The sequence below is a fragment of the Hippopotamus amphibius genome, chromosome 16 (assembly GCF_030028045.1).
Source record: "Hippopotamus amphibius kiboko isolate mHipAmp2 chromosome 16, mHipAmp2.hap2, whole genome shotgun sequence".
NCBI classification, from domain to species: Eukaryota; Metazoa; Chordata; class Mammalia; order Artiodactyla; family Hippopotamidae; genus Hippopotamus; species Hippopotamus amphibius.
In genome coordinates, this window is record NC_080201.1 from 23,933,934 (window position 1) to 23,952,636 (window position 18,703).

At 36.4% G+C, this 18,703-nt stretch overlaps 1 protein-coding gene and 1 non-coding gene across 7 annotated transcripts in view; both read left to right on the top strand.

Annotated features, from left to right (window-relative positions):
* The window catches only part of CDH8 (cadherin 8), a 350,610-nt gene that overhangs the window by 249,967 nt on the left and 81,940 nt on the right, over nucleotides 1-18,703 (top strand). Inside the window, exon 8 of one of the 6 annotated variants that reach the window (XM_057711551.1) lies at nucleotides 13,962-13,967. The exons of the other annotated variants lie outside the window; for them this stretch is intronic. Within the exon in view, the coding sequence (XP_057567534.1) occupies nucleotides 13,962-13,967 (6 nt within the window). The remainder of the gene's footprint in view (nucleotides 1-13,961; nucleotides 13,968-18,703) is intronic. 6 annotated transcript variants of the gene reach the window in all.
* Nucleotides 6,203-6,333, top strand: LOC130839414 (small nucleolar RNA SNORA18). The gene has a single exon (XR_009049819.1). It is a non-coding gene; the product is annotated as a small nucleolar RNA SNORA18 (small nucleolar RNA).

Genomic DNA, 18,703 nt, shown 5'->3' on the forward strand with positions numbered 1-18,703 from the left:
CATCAGAAGAAATAGAATTGAGAGCGGGCGTGTTTCCACTCTCTTTAAGGGAGCCTTGCTCCTTACAGAATGCCCACCCTCTCACCTCTCTACAGATTGTCTTCTCCAAAGCACATAAATGCATCCCTAGAGCTGCGTATGCTTAAGGCTCAAAAGTTTGACCGTGTATTTAAGGTGTCAAGATAATGTTGGCTTGAGGTCCTCTTCATACCATAAGTAACTTACAGAGACAAAAGACTATTAACTTTTTTTTTAACTTTCAAGATTTTTAAAATTTTTTAAAAATTTTAAAAAAACTTTTCCATTTTATTGGAGTATAATTGCTTTACAGTATTGTGTTAGTTTCTGATGTACAACAAAGTGAATCAGTTATATGTATACATATATCTCCATATCCCCTCCCTCTTGAGCCTCCCTCTCACCCTCCCTATCCCGCCCCTTGAGGTCGTCACAGAGCATCCAGCTGATCTCCCTGTGCTCTGTAGCAGCTTCCCACTAGCCTTCTATTTTACATTTGGTAGTGTATATATGTCAATGCTACTCTCTCACTACATTCCAGCTTCCCTCCCCCCACCCCCCACCCCCCACAGTGTCCTCAAGTCCATTCTCTACATCTGCATCTCTATTCCTGCCCTGCCACTAGGTTCATCAGTACCACTTTTCTAGATTCTATATGTATGTGTTAGCATATGGTATTTGTTTTTCTGATTTACTTCACTCTGTATGACAGATTCTAGGTCTATCCACCTCACTACAAAGAACTCAATTTCGTTCCTTTTTATGGCTGAGTAATATCCCATTGTATATATACGCCACATCTTTATCCATTCATCTGTTGAGGGGCACTTGGGTTGCTTCCATGTCCTAGCTATTGTAAATAATGCTGCAGTGAACACTGTGGTACATGTTTCTTTTTGAATTTTGCTTTTCTCCAGGTATATGCCCAGTAGTGGGACTGCTGAGTCATATGGCAGTTCTATTTTTAGTTTTGTAAGGAACCTCCATACTGTTCTCCATAGTGGCTGTATCAATTTACATTCCCACCAACAGTGCAGGAAGGTTCCCTTTTCTTCACACCCTCTCCAGCATTTATTGTTTGTAGATTTTCTGATGATGCCCATTCTGACCAGTGTGAGGTGATACCTTATTGTGGTTTTGATTTGCATTTCTCTAATGATTAGTGATGTTGAGCATCTTTTCATGTGTTTTCTGGCAATCTGTATGTCTTCCTTGGAGAAATGTCTGTTTAGGTCTTCCACCCATTTTTGGATTGAGTTGTTTGTTTTTTTGATATTGAGCTGCATGAGCTGCTTCTGTATTTTGGAGATTAATCCTTTGTCAGTTGTTCATTTACAAATATTTTCTCCTATTCTGAGGGTTGTCTTTTTGTCTTGTTTATAGTTTCCTTTGCTGTGCAAAAGCTTTTAAGTTTCATTAGGTCACATTTGTTTATTTTTGTTTTTATTTCCATTATTCTGGGAAGTGGGTCAAAAAGGATCTTGCTTTGTTGTATGTCATAGAGTGTTCTGCCTATGTTATCCTTTAGGAGTTTTATAGTGTCTCGCCTTACATGTAGGTCTTTAATCCATTTTGAGTTTATTTCTGTTTGTGGTGTTAGGAAGTGTTCTAATTTCATCCTTTTACATGTAGCTGTCCAATTTTCCCAGCACCAGTTATTGAAGAGGCTGTCTTTTCTCCATTGTACATCCTGACCTCCTTTGTCATAAATTAGGTGACCATATGGGTGTGGGTTTATCTCTGAGCTTCCTATTCTGTACCATTGATCTATATTTCTGTTTTTATGCCCATACCAAATACTGCCTTGATGACTGTAGCTTTGTAGTATAGTCTGAAGTAGAGGAGCCTAATTCCTCTGGCTCCATTTTTCTTTCTCAAGATGCTTTGGCTATTTGGGGTCTTTTGTGTTTCCTTACAAATTGTAAAATTTTTTGTTCTAATTCTGTGAAGAATGTCATTGGTAATTTGGTAGGGATTGCACTGAATCTGTAGATTACTTTGGGTAGTATAGTCATTTTCACAATATTGATTCTTCCATTCCAAGAACATGGTATATTTCTCCATCTGTTCATGTCATCTTTGATTTCCTTCATCAGTGTTTTATAGTTTTATGGGTATAAGTCTTTTGTATTCTTAGGTAGGTTTATGCCTAGGTATTTTATTCTTTTTGTTGTGGTGGTAAATGGGATTGTTTCCTTAATTTCTCTTTCTGATTTTTCATTGTTAGTGTATAGGAATGTAAGGGATTTCTGTGCATTAATTTTGTATCCCGCAACTTTTCCAAATTCATTGATGAGCTCTAGTAGTTTTCTGGTGGCATCTTTAGGATTTTATATGTATAGTATCATATCATCTGCAAACAGTGACAGTTTTACTTCTTTTCCAATTCGTATTCCTTTTATTTCTTTTTCTTCTCTGATTGCTGCTTTCAACTATGTTGAATAAGAGTGGCAAGAGTGGACATCCTTGTCCTGTTCCTGACCTTAGTGGAAATGCTTTCAGTTTTTCAACATTGAGAATAATATTTGCTGTGGGTTTGTCATATATGGCCTTTATTATGTTGAGGTAGATTCTCTCTATGCCCATTTTCTGGAAAGTTTTTATCATAAATCGGTGTTGAATTTTGTCAAAAGCTTTTTCTGCATGTATTGAGATGGTCATATGGTTTTTTATTCCTTAATTTGTTAACATGGTGTATCACATTGATTGATTTGCATATATTGAAGAATCCTTGCACTCTTGGTATAAATCCCACTTGATCATAGTGTATAATCCTTTTAATGTGTTGTTGGATTCTGTTTGCTAGTATTTTCTTGAGGGTTTTTGCATCTATGTTCATCAGTGATTAGTCATAATTTTCTTTTTTTTGTGATATCTTTCTCTGGTTTTGGTATCAGGGTGATGGTAGCCTCATAGAACGACTCTGGGAGTGTTCCTCCCTCTGCAATTTTTTGGAAGAGTTTCAAAAGGATAGGTATTAGCTCTTCTCTAAATGTTTGATAGAATTATCCTGTGAAGTCATCTGGTCCTGGACTTTTGTTTGCTGGAAAATTTTTTATTACAGTTTCAATTTCATTACTTGTGATAGGTCTGTTTATATTTTCTAATTCTTCCTGATTCAGCCTTGGAAAATTGTACCTTTGCAAGAATTTGTCCATTTCTTAGAGGTTGTCCATTTTATTGGCACATAGTTGTTTACAGTAGTCTCTTATAATCCTTTGCATTTCTGCGGTGTCAGTTGTGAGTTCTCCTTTTTCATTTCTAATTTTATTGAGTTGTGTCCTCTCCCTTTTTTCTTGATGAATCTGGCTAAAGGTTTATCAATTTTGTTTATCTTCTCAAAGCATCAACTTTTAGTTTTATTGATCTTTGTTTCTGTTTCATTTATTTCTGCTCTAATCTTTATTATCTCTTTCCTTCTACTGACTTTGAGTTTTCTTTGTTCTTCTTTCTCTAGTTGTTTTAGGTGTATGGCTAGATTGTTTATTTGAGATTTTTCTTGTTTCTTGAGGAGAGATTGAATTGCTATAAACATCCCTCTTAGAATTGCTTTTGCTGAGTCCCATAGGTTTTGGGTCGTCATGTTTTCATTGTCATTTATTTCTATGTATTTTTAAATTTCTTCTTTGATTTCCTCAGTGATCAGTTTGTTATTTAGTAATGCACTGTTTAGCCTCCATGTATTTGTGTTTTTTACAGGTTTTTTTCTTGTAATTGATTTCTAATCTCATAGCATTGTGGTCAGAGCAGATGCTTGATATGATTTCAATTTTCTTAAATTTTTCCAGGCTTGATTTGTGACCCAAGACGTGATCTATCCTGGAGAATGTTCCATGTGCACTTGAGAAGAAAGTATATTCTGCCACTTTCGGGTTGAATATCCTATAAATATCAATTAAATCTATCTGGTCTATAGTGTCATTTAAAGCTTGTTTCCCTGTTTATTTTCTGTTTGGATGATCTGTCCTTCGGTGTAAGTGGGGTGTTAGAGTCCCCTACTATTATTGTGTTACCAATTTCTGCTTTTATGGCTGTTAGCATTTGCGTTATGTATTGAGGTGCTCCTATATTGGGTGCATAAATATTTATAATTGTTATATCTTCTTCTTGGATTGATCCTTTGATCATTACGTAGTCTCTCTCCTCATCTCTTGTAATAGCCTTTATTTTAAAGTCTATTTTATCTGATATGAGTATTGCTACTTCAGCTTTCTTTTGATTTCCATTTGCATGGAATATCTTTTTCCATCCTTTCACTTTCAGTCTGTATGTGTCCCTAGGTCTGAAGTGGGTTTCTTGTAGACAACATATATGTGGGTCTTGCTTTTGTATCCATTCAGCCAATCTGTGTCTTTTGATTGGAGCATTTAATCCATTTACATAAAATGTTATTATCTCTATGTATGTTCCTATTGCCATTTTCTTAATTGTTTTGGGTTTGTTTTTGTGGGTCTTTTTCTTCTCTTGTGTTTCCTTCCTAGAGAATTTCCTTTAGCATTTGTCGTAAAGCTGGTTTGGTGGTGCTGAATTCTCTTAGCTTCTGCTTGTCTGTAAAGCTTTTAATTTCTCTATCAAATCTGAATAAGATCCTTGCTAGGTAGAGTAATCCTGGTTGTAGGTTTTTCTCTTTCATCATTTTAAGTATATCCTGCCACTCACTTCTGGCCTGTAGAATTTCTGCAGAAAAATCAGCTGATAACCTTATGGGGTTTCCTTTGTATATTAATTTTTGTTTTTCCCTTGCTGGTTTTAATATTTTTTTGTTGAATTTAATTTTCGTTAGTTTGATTAATTTCTAAGACTATTAACTTTTTTAGTACAATAAATATGGAGATAAGAGACTGTTAAATAAATAGGTTATTATCTTCATTTTATAATATATAAACATTTTATATCATCTCCATTTTATAATATTGAGATATATGAGGTAATTTCCTCAAGGTCACTGACTGAGCAGTTTCTGAAAGTAAAATGTCCACGAAGTCTGTCTTTCTACGTCAGTAGACTATATCGAGGTTAATAAACTCCTTGCAAACATCTAGATTTATTCTGGATATATTCTGGATATAGAGTCTCTCCTCTCTCTCTAACTCCTCTCTCTCCTCCCATGGAATCAGCCTTGGGTTTCTCAAAGGAATGCAGCTAATTTTAAAAGTTTATATTGGTCTATTGCTGAAGTACTGGGTCAAGCTAGATGTGAATTTCAGACCTTGTTTCATATTTGAAAACAATAAAGTTACTTCCTTTCTTATCATACTTAAAGCCTAGAAGGCAGAAAACAGTACAAGTCTCCTGCATTAATGTGAGAGCACTTTTAAACAATTAGATGCCTATAACTGTGTGATGCCAAAACATCTGGCAGCAGAAATGAAAAATTAAATCAACTGACATTGACCCATACACAGCTGAGCAACAGATGTGGGGGAAACGCTGGATGAGTATCTCAACTAATTTTGATGAATTCCAGAGAAATAAACCCTAATTGTCCATTTATTAAGTCTTTGGAATCATGGGTCTAATGATAGTAATCTCATCTGAAGGTTGGATGCCAACTGAAGTGTCAGCCTGCAGCATTTGAAGATTGTCCCTTTCTTGGTTTCTTAATTCTCAGATGTCTTCATTCTTTTTTCTTTTTTCCTGAAAAATTCTGTAGTCTCTCAGATATATCTGAGATTTAAGCACTTGATTTAAACAACAAAACCTCTTTAAAAATTGCATTATTCCTGCATTCTTACATCTGCCTTACTCACCAATGTTGTTAGGGTCATAGTTGTACTGGAAATTTTATTTGAAGAATCCAATAGTATAATGATGATGATCTCTTAATTTATCCAGTTTACAGCTCTTTACACGTATTTCATTAATCTTTGCAGCATTTCTCTGAGGTATGTAAAGGGCAAGTGTTATTAGACCCATTTTTCAAGTGTAGAAAACAAGATAAAATGAGATAGAAAATCATTTTCCTAGGTCAGTAATAAGAGCCTTGACCAAACCACCTCATATTTGTAGTTCCAGCGTTGCTTTGAAAACATGACAAATGCTAGCTAGTTCATTCACCTGAAAATTATTTCTTAAACTTGTAAGATGAGTTATTTGTGTGTGTCTGTATAGATCTGTACCTATATTTATATTCTGAGGGGAAGAGGAAACGGAATTGTTTCTACACGTTAAAATAAGCATTGGAGTTGAGGTCTATCCTGATGGGGCTTTTTCTATAGACCTACATTGTTGGAAATACCTCATAGAGTAACTATGTGATTTCCTTTACTCACAGAACTATATGTTAAATTTGTGGGAAAGAACTACAAGACAGAGCTGCTAAATAAACTATGAAAAACCTAACAATCAAACTTTTTTGTCTTAGGTATTGGCATATCCCAACGATCTGTACTATTCTAAGATGTGACAGCTTAGGAATGAAAACAGTTTGAACTTAATGCATGTTTAGAGGGTGTCTAAAATTCAGAAGCAGGCAGATCCCTCTCCTCTCACCCTAAACATGGCCCTAAAGTAGATAGCTTGAGAAAATTGGATCCTAAAGATTACAGGTAGGGAATTTTTGAAGTGTCCATATTCCACGGAAATCAGAGAAGCCTGACTAAAAGAATTGTGGATGACTTGAGATGACAACTGTGGACTGAGCAAACATTCTTTTTGGAAGGGCTATCTTGAAGGTTAAGACTCAAACATTGGAGGAACTACAGTGATTGGCAGTGGAAAGAATCAGAAAGTGTGAAATTCCTTAAAAAGTTATTGACTTTAAATAATTTTGCCTATGTTACACATAGTTTAAAAAACCCTGTATACTATTTGTAAAATAAATAAATACCTAAGCATTGGAGAACTGAGAACTAACTTAAGTTAGTCAATCTCTTGGTCTATGGGCTGTCACCCATTACCTTCACCCTACACATGTCAGTTTTCTCTACTTTTCCTCCCCAAAGCTCATGACACAACAGACTACGAAGACAGAGAATCTCTGGTATACTTCTTTCAGTGTTAAGACAATTCAACATGTACAGCAACATTCATCTCACAGTTTATGGACACGTATAATGGTTATTACGCTGCGTCAGTAATTGGATGTGAATGGTTAGCGAGTTATGTAGATGGTTGTTATTCGTCTCACTTTTCCAAAGATAAACTGAGCACATTTGGAGCCATCTGTGGAGAAAGACAGGAGAAGCGGTGCCGTTGGGTAGTGCTCTTTGATTTTAGTCTAAAACGCATTCCTTTTCAACGGACTGCTCCTGACCCCCTTTCAATGCCTTTTCCCACCTCTGTCATCAAAGAAAGGAGTTTTGGGCAGATAGCCTTTTGTTTGAATCTGTCTGGGCCACATATGGGTTGTGTGACTATGGGAACGTCCCCGCCCCTCCATATTTCTGAGCTTCAATTTCCTTCTTTGTGAAATGTGAATGATCGTATCAACATCATAGGAATACCGAATGATCTAAAGTAGAGAAGGCAGCTAGTTAGCACCTAGTATCATGCCTGGTACGTTGAAACTGACACTTAGGTATATTAGATGTATTCATTCGGTTGTTAGAGTATATTGTTCACCCTCAATTATTCATCTCTGAATTTCCAGGGGCTAGCAGAAACTGGAATATGATGCTCAATGATACTGGTTACTGTGAGTAATGAGCTCTACCTTGCTCCATTAGCCGTTTGTTTTGCTATTTATTTATTATTTCGCTCTGAGCATTCTGCAAAATACACAGACTCCTAATCTAGTCCCTAACAGCTTTGAAGCATTTTCTAGCTATGCCTCTCTACTTATTTCGCCAAAAGGATTAAAAATAACCACCCCTTCCCCTGAAATACCTAAACCATCCACTCAATGTGAATTTTGCTATTTTCTTGAAGTTAAACCCTAGACATAAAAATGGGAAATGATTTTTTATGCTGTCAGTTGTGCATTCAGATAACACTTGCTTCTGCCAGCAACTTCCACAGAATTGAAATTTAAAAGATAAATAGGCAGAAAATCCCGTCAGGGACAATCAGAGATTTCCCTTTCAACTCTAGCTCCCAACAGTGTTATTTTACAGCTAATGTGCACTCTGTCGACTTGGAGTCTGTGCCCTGTGATGTGCATGGAAGGACTGATGGGGGGCCTTGGGGAGGAGGAAGATGATGAAGGCATGCAGAGCCTCTGCAGTCCTGAAGCCGGAACATCCTTGGTGGTGTATCTGAGCTTCCTGTTATGAGCTTAGTGTCTGGAGAGTAATAGAGTCAAAACCGCCTGAGTGAATTATAATATCTGTTCTGACCCTGGCCTGTGTGTATGCAGTTCATGACATTCCCGGTTGTAAATAGCTGGAAACTGGAACCGGTCCACAGGACCTGGACTAACAGATGAAGAAAGACTGGACAATTTAGTATCGTGCTTATGAACATAGGCTCTGGAGGGATACAGACCAGAAGGATCTTTCCTGTTGTCCCTTTGTGTCCTGTGCAAGCTCAGATCTTAAGTGGGCTCCTTATAAGGTATGGGGCAACTTGTTTAATATCCCTGTCCTGGCAGGAAGTTGGTGTCCAAATGTTCTCACTCCCACTAGAAACAAAGCTGTATTTTCATGGGATGCACATAGAGTTGTTCGGCAAATACACTAAGGCACCACTTCTTAAGCTTTTATGTCCCTTTGAATTAACTGGAGATCTTGTAAAAATGCAGGTTTGGATTCTCTAAGTCTGGAGTACAGATTCTGCGTTGCTGATAAGCTTACAAAGGATGCTGATGTTACTGGTCAGTGGACTAAATTTGAGTAGCAAGGTTCTATTTAGTAGATGTTTAATAGTTATCACAAAACAAAACTCTAGGCTAGTGTTTCTCATAGTTCAGCATGCATCACACCCACCTGGAGGGTTTATTGAAGCACAGATTACTTGGCTCCAGCCTCAGAGTTTCTGCTTCATTGGGTCTGAATTGGAGCCTGAGAATTTGCATATTTAACAAGTTTCCAGGTGATGGTCATAATGCAGTGTGGGCCATAAATTGAAAAGCACTGATCTAGGCCAGTTCCTCCCTTATCTGAAAACTTCTGTTAATAGCTATGAAAACCATATTTGGTTTTTCAGTCTTAGGTAGATGATGACCATCAGGAAGTTGTTTGTTTGTTTGTTTACTATAATCATGTATTTGCATACAGTTGTAAAAAATATATATGGAGAGTTACTTTGCACCCTTTATACAGCTTCTTCTAATTGTAACATCTTGCAAAATCCTAGTACAATGTCACAACAAGGGTACTGACATACAATCTACCTAAACTTATTCAGGTATCCCCAGTTTTACTTGTCCTCTTTGTGTATGTGTGTGTGTGAGAGAGAGAGATTAGCTGTAAGCAGTTCTATCGCATGTCAGTTTGTGTATATACCACTACAGCCGAAACATATGAGAGTTTCATCACCCACCACAAGAATCTCTCCTGTTGTCCTTTTATAATCCCTCTTAGTCTAAACCAGTACATTTCCTTTAAGGACTTTGTAACTTTAACGACTGTAACAAATCAGTTTATAATCCCACTTAAAAAAAGAGCTACACTCCCAAATCTCTTCACAATGAGCCCTTCTTGACCTGGGGAATCTAGTGAAACTGCTGTGGCCAATACTCTTCAGATTTTTAACAGAGAGGATCTGGGAGACTTTCCTGTCCTTAAATTCTTCGCGAAGACTTCTATCTCTCTGAAAGTTCCCCTGAGGAACCTCATATCTTTCTGAGATATTACCAACAAAGAATCATATTGTCCCAATCTGTATTGGATCTGTGGGCTAAGACATTTCTTAATTTGAGAATTTTTTTTCTCTAGAGAAGCTGCAAATGAAAAAGGTTTATTTTCAGATGTCTTGATGGAAAATTTCCTTCTTTAGCTAATATCTCTCCATTCATTTCATTAAGTCATGAGAAGAACTGATGTGGTATTTTAAAAATTCTGCCTCTGCCTGGAATCTCTTCATTAGATCATCAAATTCATTAAATACATTTCCTTTACTTCTGCATGACATATAGGAGACATGGTCAAAAATCTAGCCACTACATACAAGGATCTCTTTTCCTATGACTTCCAATAATACTTTCCCTGTTTTCTTTACTATAAGATTTTGTCAACAGCTTCCTCATATCCTATAGTCTTTGAAAACTCTCCCTGGGGCCCTTTTGGCTTTCACCAACAGTCTTCCCAATTTATCTAGCTCTTGTTTGCCACCTGGTCCCAAAGCCAAGACCACATGTTTTAAGTTTTCATTACAGTAGCACCTTACATCCAAACACTAAAATCTGTTCTGATTATCTACTGTTACCTCTCCAGAACTTAATGCCATAAAACATCAACAAATATGCATTTTACTCACAAATCTGCAATGTGAGCAGTGCTTGTCAGTGTCAGCTTGTCTCTGAAGAATGTGGTACCAGCTGGGATAGCCTGAACGTGGCAGACCATCTAACTCCAAGATGGCGGACTCACGTGGCTGGCACATTGGTGTTGACTCTTAGCTGCCTTTCTGAGAGGCAGCTTGGGCTTCTTCATTGCCTTGTATCTGTGTTCCAACAGTGAATATCCCAACAAAGATGGAAAGTGGAACGTGGTAGCTTTGTAAACTTGCGTCTAGACATTGTTCACTTTCTTTTCATATACTGTTGCTTAGTACATGAGACTCAATCAAGAGAATGGAACATATGCCCCCACCTTGCAATGCGAGGCATGTCAGATAATTATGGGGCCGTGTTTTAAAATCACCACACTACCAAATGTAAAATAGATAGCTAGTGGGAAGCTGTTGCATAACACAGGGAGATCAGCTCGATGATGGGTGATGACTTAGAGGGCTGGGATAGGGAGGGTGGGAAGGAGTCGTGGGAGGGAGGAGATATGGAAATATATGTATAAATACAGCTGACTCACTTTGTTGTATAGCAGAAACTGGTACAACAGTGTAAAGCAATTATATTCCAATAAAGAGCTTAAAAAATAAAATAAAATAAGATAAACCAGCAACACTTAAAAAAATAATAAAATAAAATAAAATAAAATAAAATAATAAAATTACCAGGTCTTCCCTGGTGGCACAGTGGTTAAGAATCTGCCTGCTATTGCAGGGGACACGTGTTCGAGCCCTGGGCTGGGAAGATCCCACATGCCGCAGAGCAGCTAAGCCCGTGCACCACAGCTACTGAGCCTGCTCTCTGGAGCCTGCGAGCCACAACTATTGAGCCCATGTGCCACAACTACTGAAGCCCACACACCTAGAGCCCGTACTCCTCAACAAGAGGAGCCACTGCAATGAGAAGCCCGCTCACCACAATGAAGAGTAGCCCCCGCTCGCTGCAACTAGAGAAAGCCCACACACAGCAATGAAGACCCAAAACAGCCAATAAATAAGTAAAAATTTAATTTAAAAAATCATCAAATTCATTTTTTAAAAAAGGCATGTAAAATATTTTTTTAAAAAATTGCCACACTAATTTGGTTCCAACAAAAGCATTATGTTACAAAAGACAGTTAAGATAGTCTCAAGCCACTTTCAAAATCTTAAATAATACTATTAATACTATTAAAATTATTGATATTAAATGTTATTAAATACTTCTTAAGTACTCTTAGAGTTATAAATCCTAAAACTTTAGAACATACTAAAAGCTGAGAATGTCTGTGTAGTTTCCCTGTTACTTCATAAACTCCATTAGATATGTTCGTTGTTGTGCTTTATCTTTGGATTTAAAAAGTCCTTGGGACTTCCTTAGTGGTGCAGTGATTGGGAGTCCACCTGACAGTGCAGGGAACACAGGTTCGATCCTGTGCCGCGGAACAACTAAGCCTGTGTGCCACAACTACTGAGCCTGTGCTCTAGAGCCCGAGAGCTACAGCTACTGAGCCCATGTGCCACAACTGCTGAAGCCTGCATGCCTAGAGCTGTGATCTGCAGCAAGAGAAGCCACTGCAATGAGAAATCCACACACTGCCATGAAGAGCAGCCCCCGCTCTCCGCAACTAGAGAAAGCCTGTGAGCAGCACCAAAGACCCAACGCAGCCAATAAATAAATTAAAAAAAAAAAAAAAGTCCTTGTTTTAAGACTCGTCTTTGCAGTCTGGACAACTCTGTTACCTTGGGATTGTTTCTTGTAGCCACAAAGCCTTTTTAAATTTTTCTATAAAGAAAAAGAATATTAATAATATATCTTTTTCAAGGAAAGAGGAAGGATTTTATATTTGAACAGAACTCAGTTTGAGACCTTACACTGAAGTCCAGAAATGCTAGAAGCCTGAGTTTATTTCTTACAAGAACTATTTAGACCTCTTTACGAATGAAACAGTTTAAATGAGGAATTACTTCTTTAGAATACTTCTATTAGGAATAGCAATTATCAATAATAATGTGTGGCTATGATTTTAAATGTGAGGAAACTGTTTCAAGATAAAATAATACAAAAATTATCTCCCTAAAACTACGCAGATGTCTTGTATCTACATTATTTTGTCAAAACCCGTCTTGCTCATCACTTGTCCTTCAGACACAGTGTGCATGCAGTGTCCTACCTCTGGACCTTTTCTAGTTATATTATTTTTTATTTCCTTGAATATCCTGTCCTTTCTCTACATTTCCTGTTACTACTGTTCTTTGAATGTTTGGATCAACTGTTACCTTCTTTTAGAAAGTGTATATTTTGCTGCAACTACATGGGAGTTCAGAGAAGGCAGTGATGATCTAATTTATAATTATAGTTATTTGTGTGTGTGCCTTGTATTCCCTCTCAGACTAATGTCATCGGGGCAGAGACTACATTTTACAGTTTTCTATAATCCTCATAGCTCATGGGATACAGAGTATCACATCGTAAGTGATTAGCAAATATTCATTCAAAGAGCAAATAATGGTTACTTTTTGGATACAATTACAGGGTTTTAAAGCTCATGCTTATAATATGTTAAATACTTCAGGAAGGGAAAATAATCTAACCTATAAATATATGGGGAAAGAAAAGGGCACAGAATTCTTGCAAATAATCTGAGATGGGAATATATCAGAAGAGAGGTTTCCTAAGAAAATAAAATATCCTTCAAGAACACAGCAGTTGGTTGTTTACTTGAAAGTTAATAACCCAAGCCTAATTCTTTGCTAAAACCTAGAGTAGTTTTGTCTTACATTATCTCAATCTCAGTAATCAAGAAAAAGATGTTGCTTAATTCTTGTTGCAGTCTGTCACTAATACGTGCAAGTCTATCACTACCCCTAAGAAAATATTTTTGCTTGCTAACCATCCAGAAATCTGTGATTGAATACTTCCAGACATTAGCCATGCTTTCCCTTTAGAATCTTTGCAACAACTGTTTGCTCTGCCTGGAATATGCGTCCTCTTGCTATAGTCATGATTAACTCCATCTTTATGTCTTTGCTCAAATAAGCCAACCCTTATCACCACCAGTACCAGATCTCCCTTATCCTGCTTTATTTGTTTTTATTAGCATTTAATCCTTTCTTACATAACATAGAATTTAGTTATTATCATGTATACTGTTTATGAATTCTTTTCTGTGGGTAGACTGTCTTATGCTGTAAATTGATATCTCCTCAACAGCTACAGAGTATTGATAATAGTAAATCTTCAGTAAATATTTACTGAATGAATGATTGATTGAATAAATGAATGAAGGGAGAATGTGTAAACTAGTACTAGACTGTTAACATTTATCTTGGCTTAAAGAGCATTGGCTAATACTTATTTCCATTGGATAATTAACTGCTAGGATAACAACATGCTTAGTTTCCATAGACATCTTCAAATATTTGAACTGGAAAGTTCACCACAACTCAATGCAATATAATTACCTTTTTGTTTTCATAAAGGGTGGTGTGAAGCAGAGAGAGAGGAAATATGTTTCCTGCTATATGCAAACAATTAAAGAACATGTTATTAATCCTAGGCTGACCCTGCATTCTAGTCCAGAGTTCTAGTCACCACTCTTTTTATGCAACTACCCTGGAAACCAACTCTTTACTCTTCTTATTTACTGTTAATTCATTGTGTCCATTTGGACCTTTTAGCATATTGAGATGGTCAAAGTGTGATTGGACAGTCTTATCTCAGAGATACAAGTATCATGCTTCCTTTTAGCCAATGCTTTTTATCTCTCAGACTATTTTGGCTTTTTGTCTGTTTGTTTGTTGTTAATGGAGAGATGGTGGAGGGTATTTGTGGCAAATGATTTCACCCCAGATACACTTCTAGAGGAAACTCCTCTCTGCTAGTGTATGGCTTTGTAACTCCATTTCTATGGTGTCTGTATCAAGCTAATATTTTAAGGCAAATATTGTATAACTGCAAGAGATTTGGATGTGCTTTGGAATGAGGCATGTATTAATTTCAAACCCTGTATCGTATCTGTGTCTTTTAATTGTTTGACTTCAAGGATGTGAGATAGTTTCTCTATACCTTTGTTTTGTCATCTAGATAATGGATACTAAAACTAACTGTGTAGTAAATACTAAACTGAACATCTATCATTATTAGCTTCCTTTTTCTCCTTCCCTTCTTTTGCCTTCATTTTCCATGTTACCCTGAGTCTCTATTCATTATTATTCATATGATGAAATGATTTGTTTAATTGCTTAATACATTAGGCAATTAATTCTTTTTAGTGTTGAGCAAATTCCAACAATTTCCTGAGACAAAATTATAATAAAGGTTTATGTGCAAGAAATTAAAAGTTATAGACTCTTATTCCCACAGTTATGAAAAATCACCTGGATAGGCAATATTTGAAAGGATAAAATCCTGAATTGCTCTCATGAACTTAATTAGAAGTAAATATGGATGTTGGGTTGAGAAACTACATAGTGGAACTCATTAGCAGAGTTTTTATTTGTTGTTGTTGTTTTTTCAGTAGAGAATTCTGGGAGCAATGTCATCACCAGTCAAATATTAAGAAATTAGTGGGGGGAAATCCTGAAATTATGTATAAATAAACCAGAGACAACTTGCTTACAAGAAAAACAGTAATTTGTAGTACTGTGAATGCATGACCTGTAATTTCAATGTAGGAACCAGATGAGATGGAAAATTATTACAACAATTCCTAATTTGGTTTCACTGAGTCAACTCTGGATATAACTTTTACTAAATAAATTTGATAGTTAAACATGAATCAGAATAAAAAGCAATGTTTGTTTTAATTTAATGATTAGAGCAGATATTAAAACCTACCCCACATCCACTATCTGGTACTCTGCTTGCCTTTACCACAGCCTTATTTTATGATTGCATACTTGAAGTGGTCAGAAACTCACTACCTCGGGAGACTGATGAGTTTTTCTCCTGAGCAGCTGCGTTGCAAAGCATTTTAATCTTAGAGTGAGCCAAAATGTGCCTCAAGGTGTAAACAAGTCTTATTCTCTTCCCCTTTAGCCTAGCAAAATACAAAATGTCTGAAAAAATTGTTTATATGACATGGTTTCAGTTCCCTGGAATAATGGCTAAGAAGAAAAATGTGCTTGTAGAATTAGGCACAAAGGTGACAAGACCTCAGAGGAACTTGAGTCAATAAGGAGGTAACTAGAAAGTTTGGAGCAAAATAAAGCATGGGACAAAAACAAAACCTAACTCTTTTAAAATTCTGCAACTTTCTTAGTGTTTTCATGTGTGATTTCATTCAATCTTCTCAATAACCCTCAGATAGATATTATCTTGACTCTAGGGTGACCTCTTATGTGTTCTTATTGTTCTACATGCTGAATACAACAGTGAAAAAAAGTCCTATCCATATGGAATTTACATTCTAGCAATGACACCCAGAGTTTGCCAAACCATAATACCTGCTTACCAGTTGGCTTAAAGTCTAAATTTCTACTGCCAGAGGGGATGCTAGGACAGATTCTTTCTAGAATCAAAGCTTCACATAGAATATATAAAAATACAACAAGCATTAATGCTGTCTTCTGAACCCTCATAAGATTCACAGTATAGACAACCAAAGATTTTTAAATGAAGAAGGGATTTTCTTTGGTTCTTATCATATTGAACCTGATCAAAGCTCTGAACTCTTTTTTAGGTTTTTTCCCCTAATAAAAATTTCTGGGCTCAAATCAGACCCATTGAGTCAAATTTTACCAAATGTTCTGAAATCCACAAGAATTTGAGAAAACCTGCGTAAGTTTTTATTTTAGATGTTTCAAATGAAGTGAATTTACTACCCTCTCTCAGTATTATAGGTTATGGCTTAAAAAGGCAAAATTCAATAAAATCATTTGTTCCCTCCATGAAAGGGAATTCAAAAGAAAACTACATTCCCCCTGAAGCTGCCCCCCTCACAACAGACTGTACCCTCCTCATAGCATCAACTGGCAAAAGTACCCAAGGATATATTTGACCTTGGACTTTCGGAAGCCATTACTCTGTGAGCATCACTCTGGCCAACAGGCCTTTGCTGACAGTAGATACAGTTTTCCAGGAATCATCAAGGAAAAAAAAGTCAGTCTCGTTTCATTTCCATATTGAGGATGGGTGCTTAGGGTCAAAATATTAGATTTTTAATTAGAGAAAGGAGATAACTGATTGTTGAGATAAGAAAATAGAGAAAGGAGGTCAACACACCTATAACTTGATACTGCAGCCCTGGATATATTGTTTGTAAGCACTGAGGGAAAAGTTGAGTTCCAACATTTGTCTGTTTTACTTTACCTGGTTTTATTTTGGTTCATACATTTCATCTATACCTGAGAGTCTCCACCCCATCCCCATTAATCTGTGAATATACTAGAATATGTTTTTGTTTCTTTGTCTTTTCTAATATTTGGTACATTTCCTGTCCTAGAAGAGCATCCTGGCACCCAGTAAGTATAAGGCCAATATTTGTTGATTGAATGGAAGTTTAAAATTACAATTATTAGTTGTTAACTGTTTATGAGAGGAAATAATCATATTACTTTAGCCATAGGGTTGTATAAAAATGAAAGCATGGTGCCTGAGAGTAAGTGTTCAGTAAACAGCAGATCGTTCCTTGTGATGATGACACTGATAAAGATGATGATGGCATTCTGACGTGGCCGGCATAGATTATTATGGGGTAGGGTTTGGGTTTACAAGTAGGATTTCACTATCAGTTTGATTGTACTGAGTAAGACTTATGTAAAGAATACTCAAAGCTTGGACCCCAAGCATACAATAATTTTCTGTATCATCTAATATTAGGAGCTCAGAAAGAAGTCAACTAAAGAGCTTCATTTGCTAGTGATGATTCCAGTCTTGACAGATAAAACTGACCTCAAAATGAGTAATGTTCTAGAGGAATGTGCTCATATGTGGGCATAAGTTAGGTTGCTTTTTACACAAATAACTTTATTCAACGATCTGCCCCCATCATGCCAGGCCATATCAGGAAGAGACCACCACAAAAAGTGGATTATTTGCAACAGCAAAAATGCAGATGCCGACAATAGAACTTAGCATTTTCCCGGCAGTGCTTTTCTCTTGCAGCTTTTTTTTTTTTTCTGGTGTGTTAAGAAAAAAATCACTTCTCATTTTTGTCTTTGCCCTGATTTTTTAGAAATGAAAGTATTTTTGGTAGCATACAGGTCTTTTTGCCATTCTCCATAAATTCAATTTAAAACAACAACAACAACAACAACAAAACCTCCAGCAGTTTTTCTCTTTCACCGTTATTTGCAATTATTTTGCTAACAACATTGAAGACTCTGATATTGGCCTGTGTTCTCTCTCTCGTAATATTTTGGAGTAAGCTTGACACTTGATGTCCCTGTCAGCATCCCTGTTGCTCTATGTTACAAATTTGCATGATAGATTTACTGGGTCCATAAAGGGTTTATTAACCTGCCTTTAATAGAGTAAGTAGTTAAAAAAAATAAAGTAGTTAAAAAGTTTTTTGCAGCTAGCACCTAACTTTTACCTATAACAAAAGGGAGAGAGAGAGATTGGTTTACGGACATTCTGAGCGGCACAGTACCATTATATACAGGTGTTCTGCATTGCCTCTCCAAATACAATTATAAAAAACACCTCCTGCTTCCTATTACTTATTAATTTGCATATTTCACCCAATATATCTTTTTAAGTTTTATTAAAAGAATACATAATAGTCTGTGTCTAGTTGCCTTTCTAATATACATTGATAGACAGATGATTTTGTGGATACAAATGCAGTTGGAGGAAGTAGTACCATATGGATGTAACTATGTATATCTATGTTTACATTCACATATATTCAAGCCATTTAATATTAACATCTGGAATAAATCAACATCACCCATTTTATTATCACATACTTGACACTGAGGTGGTGGGTTACCCTGCTGTCATTTTACCACCTCTGCTAATCATTTATCTTGAATTATGTATTGGTTTTTGTAACTCAATATGGTATATATATATCTTGGTCCACTGTCACAATAAATGTGTAATTTATTGTGGCCAAAGCATAGACTGAGGAAAGGAATCTCAAGAGATTGGTCTGGCTTTGTAGTCAGAGCATTAACTAAGGCTAACACAATCTTAATTACCATATGTGAATTCTGCTGGGCACTAACTCATGGAGGATTGGGGTCATTTTATAGTAATATTTTGTCCATTTTCCCACAAGTATGGGGTGATTTACAGTTTAATTTTCTTGGGGAACTCATGAATGTATTATACCCCAATGGATGGGAAAAATTATGAATTTTTTTCTGTCTA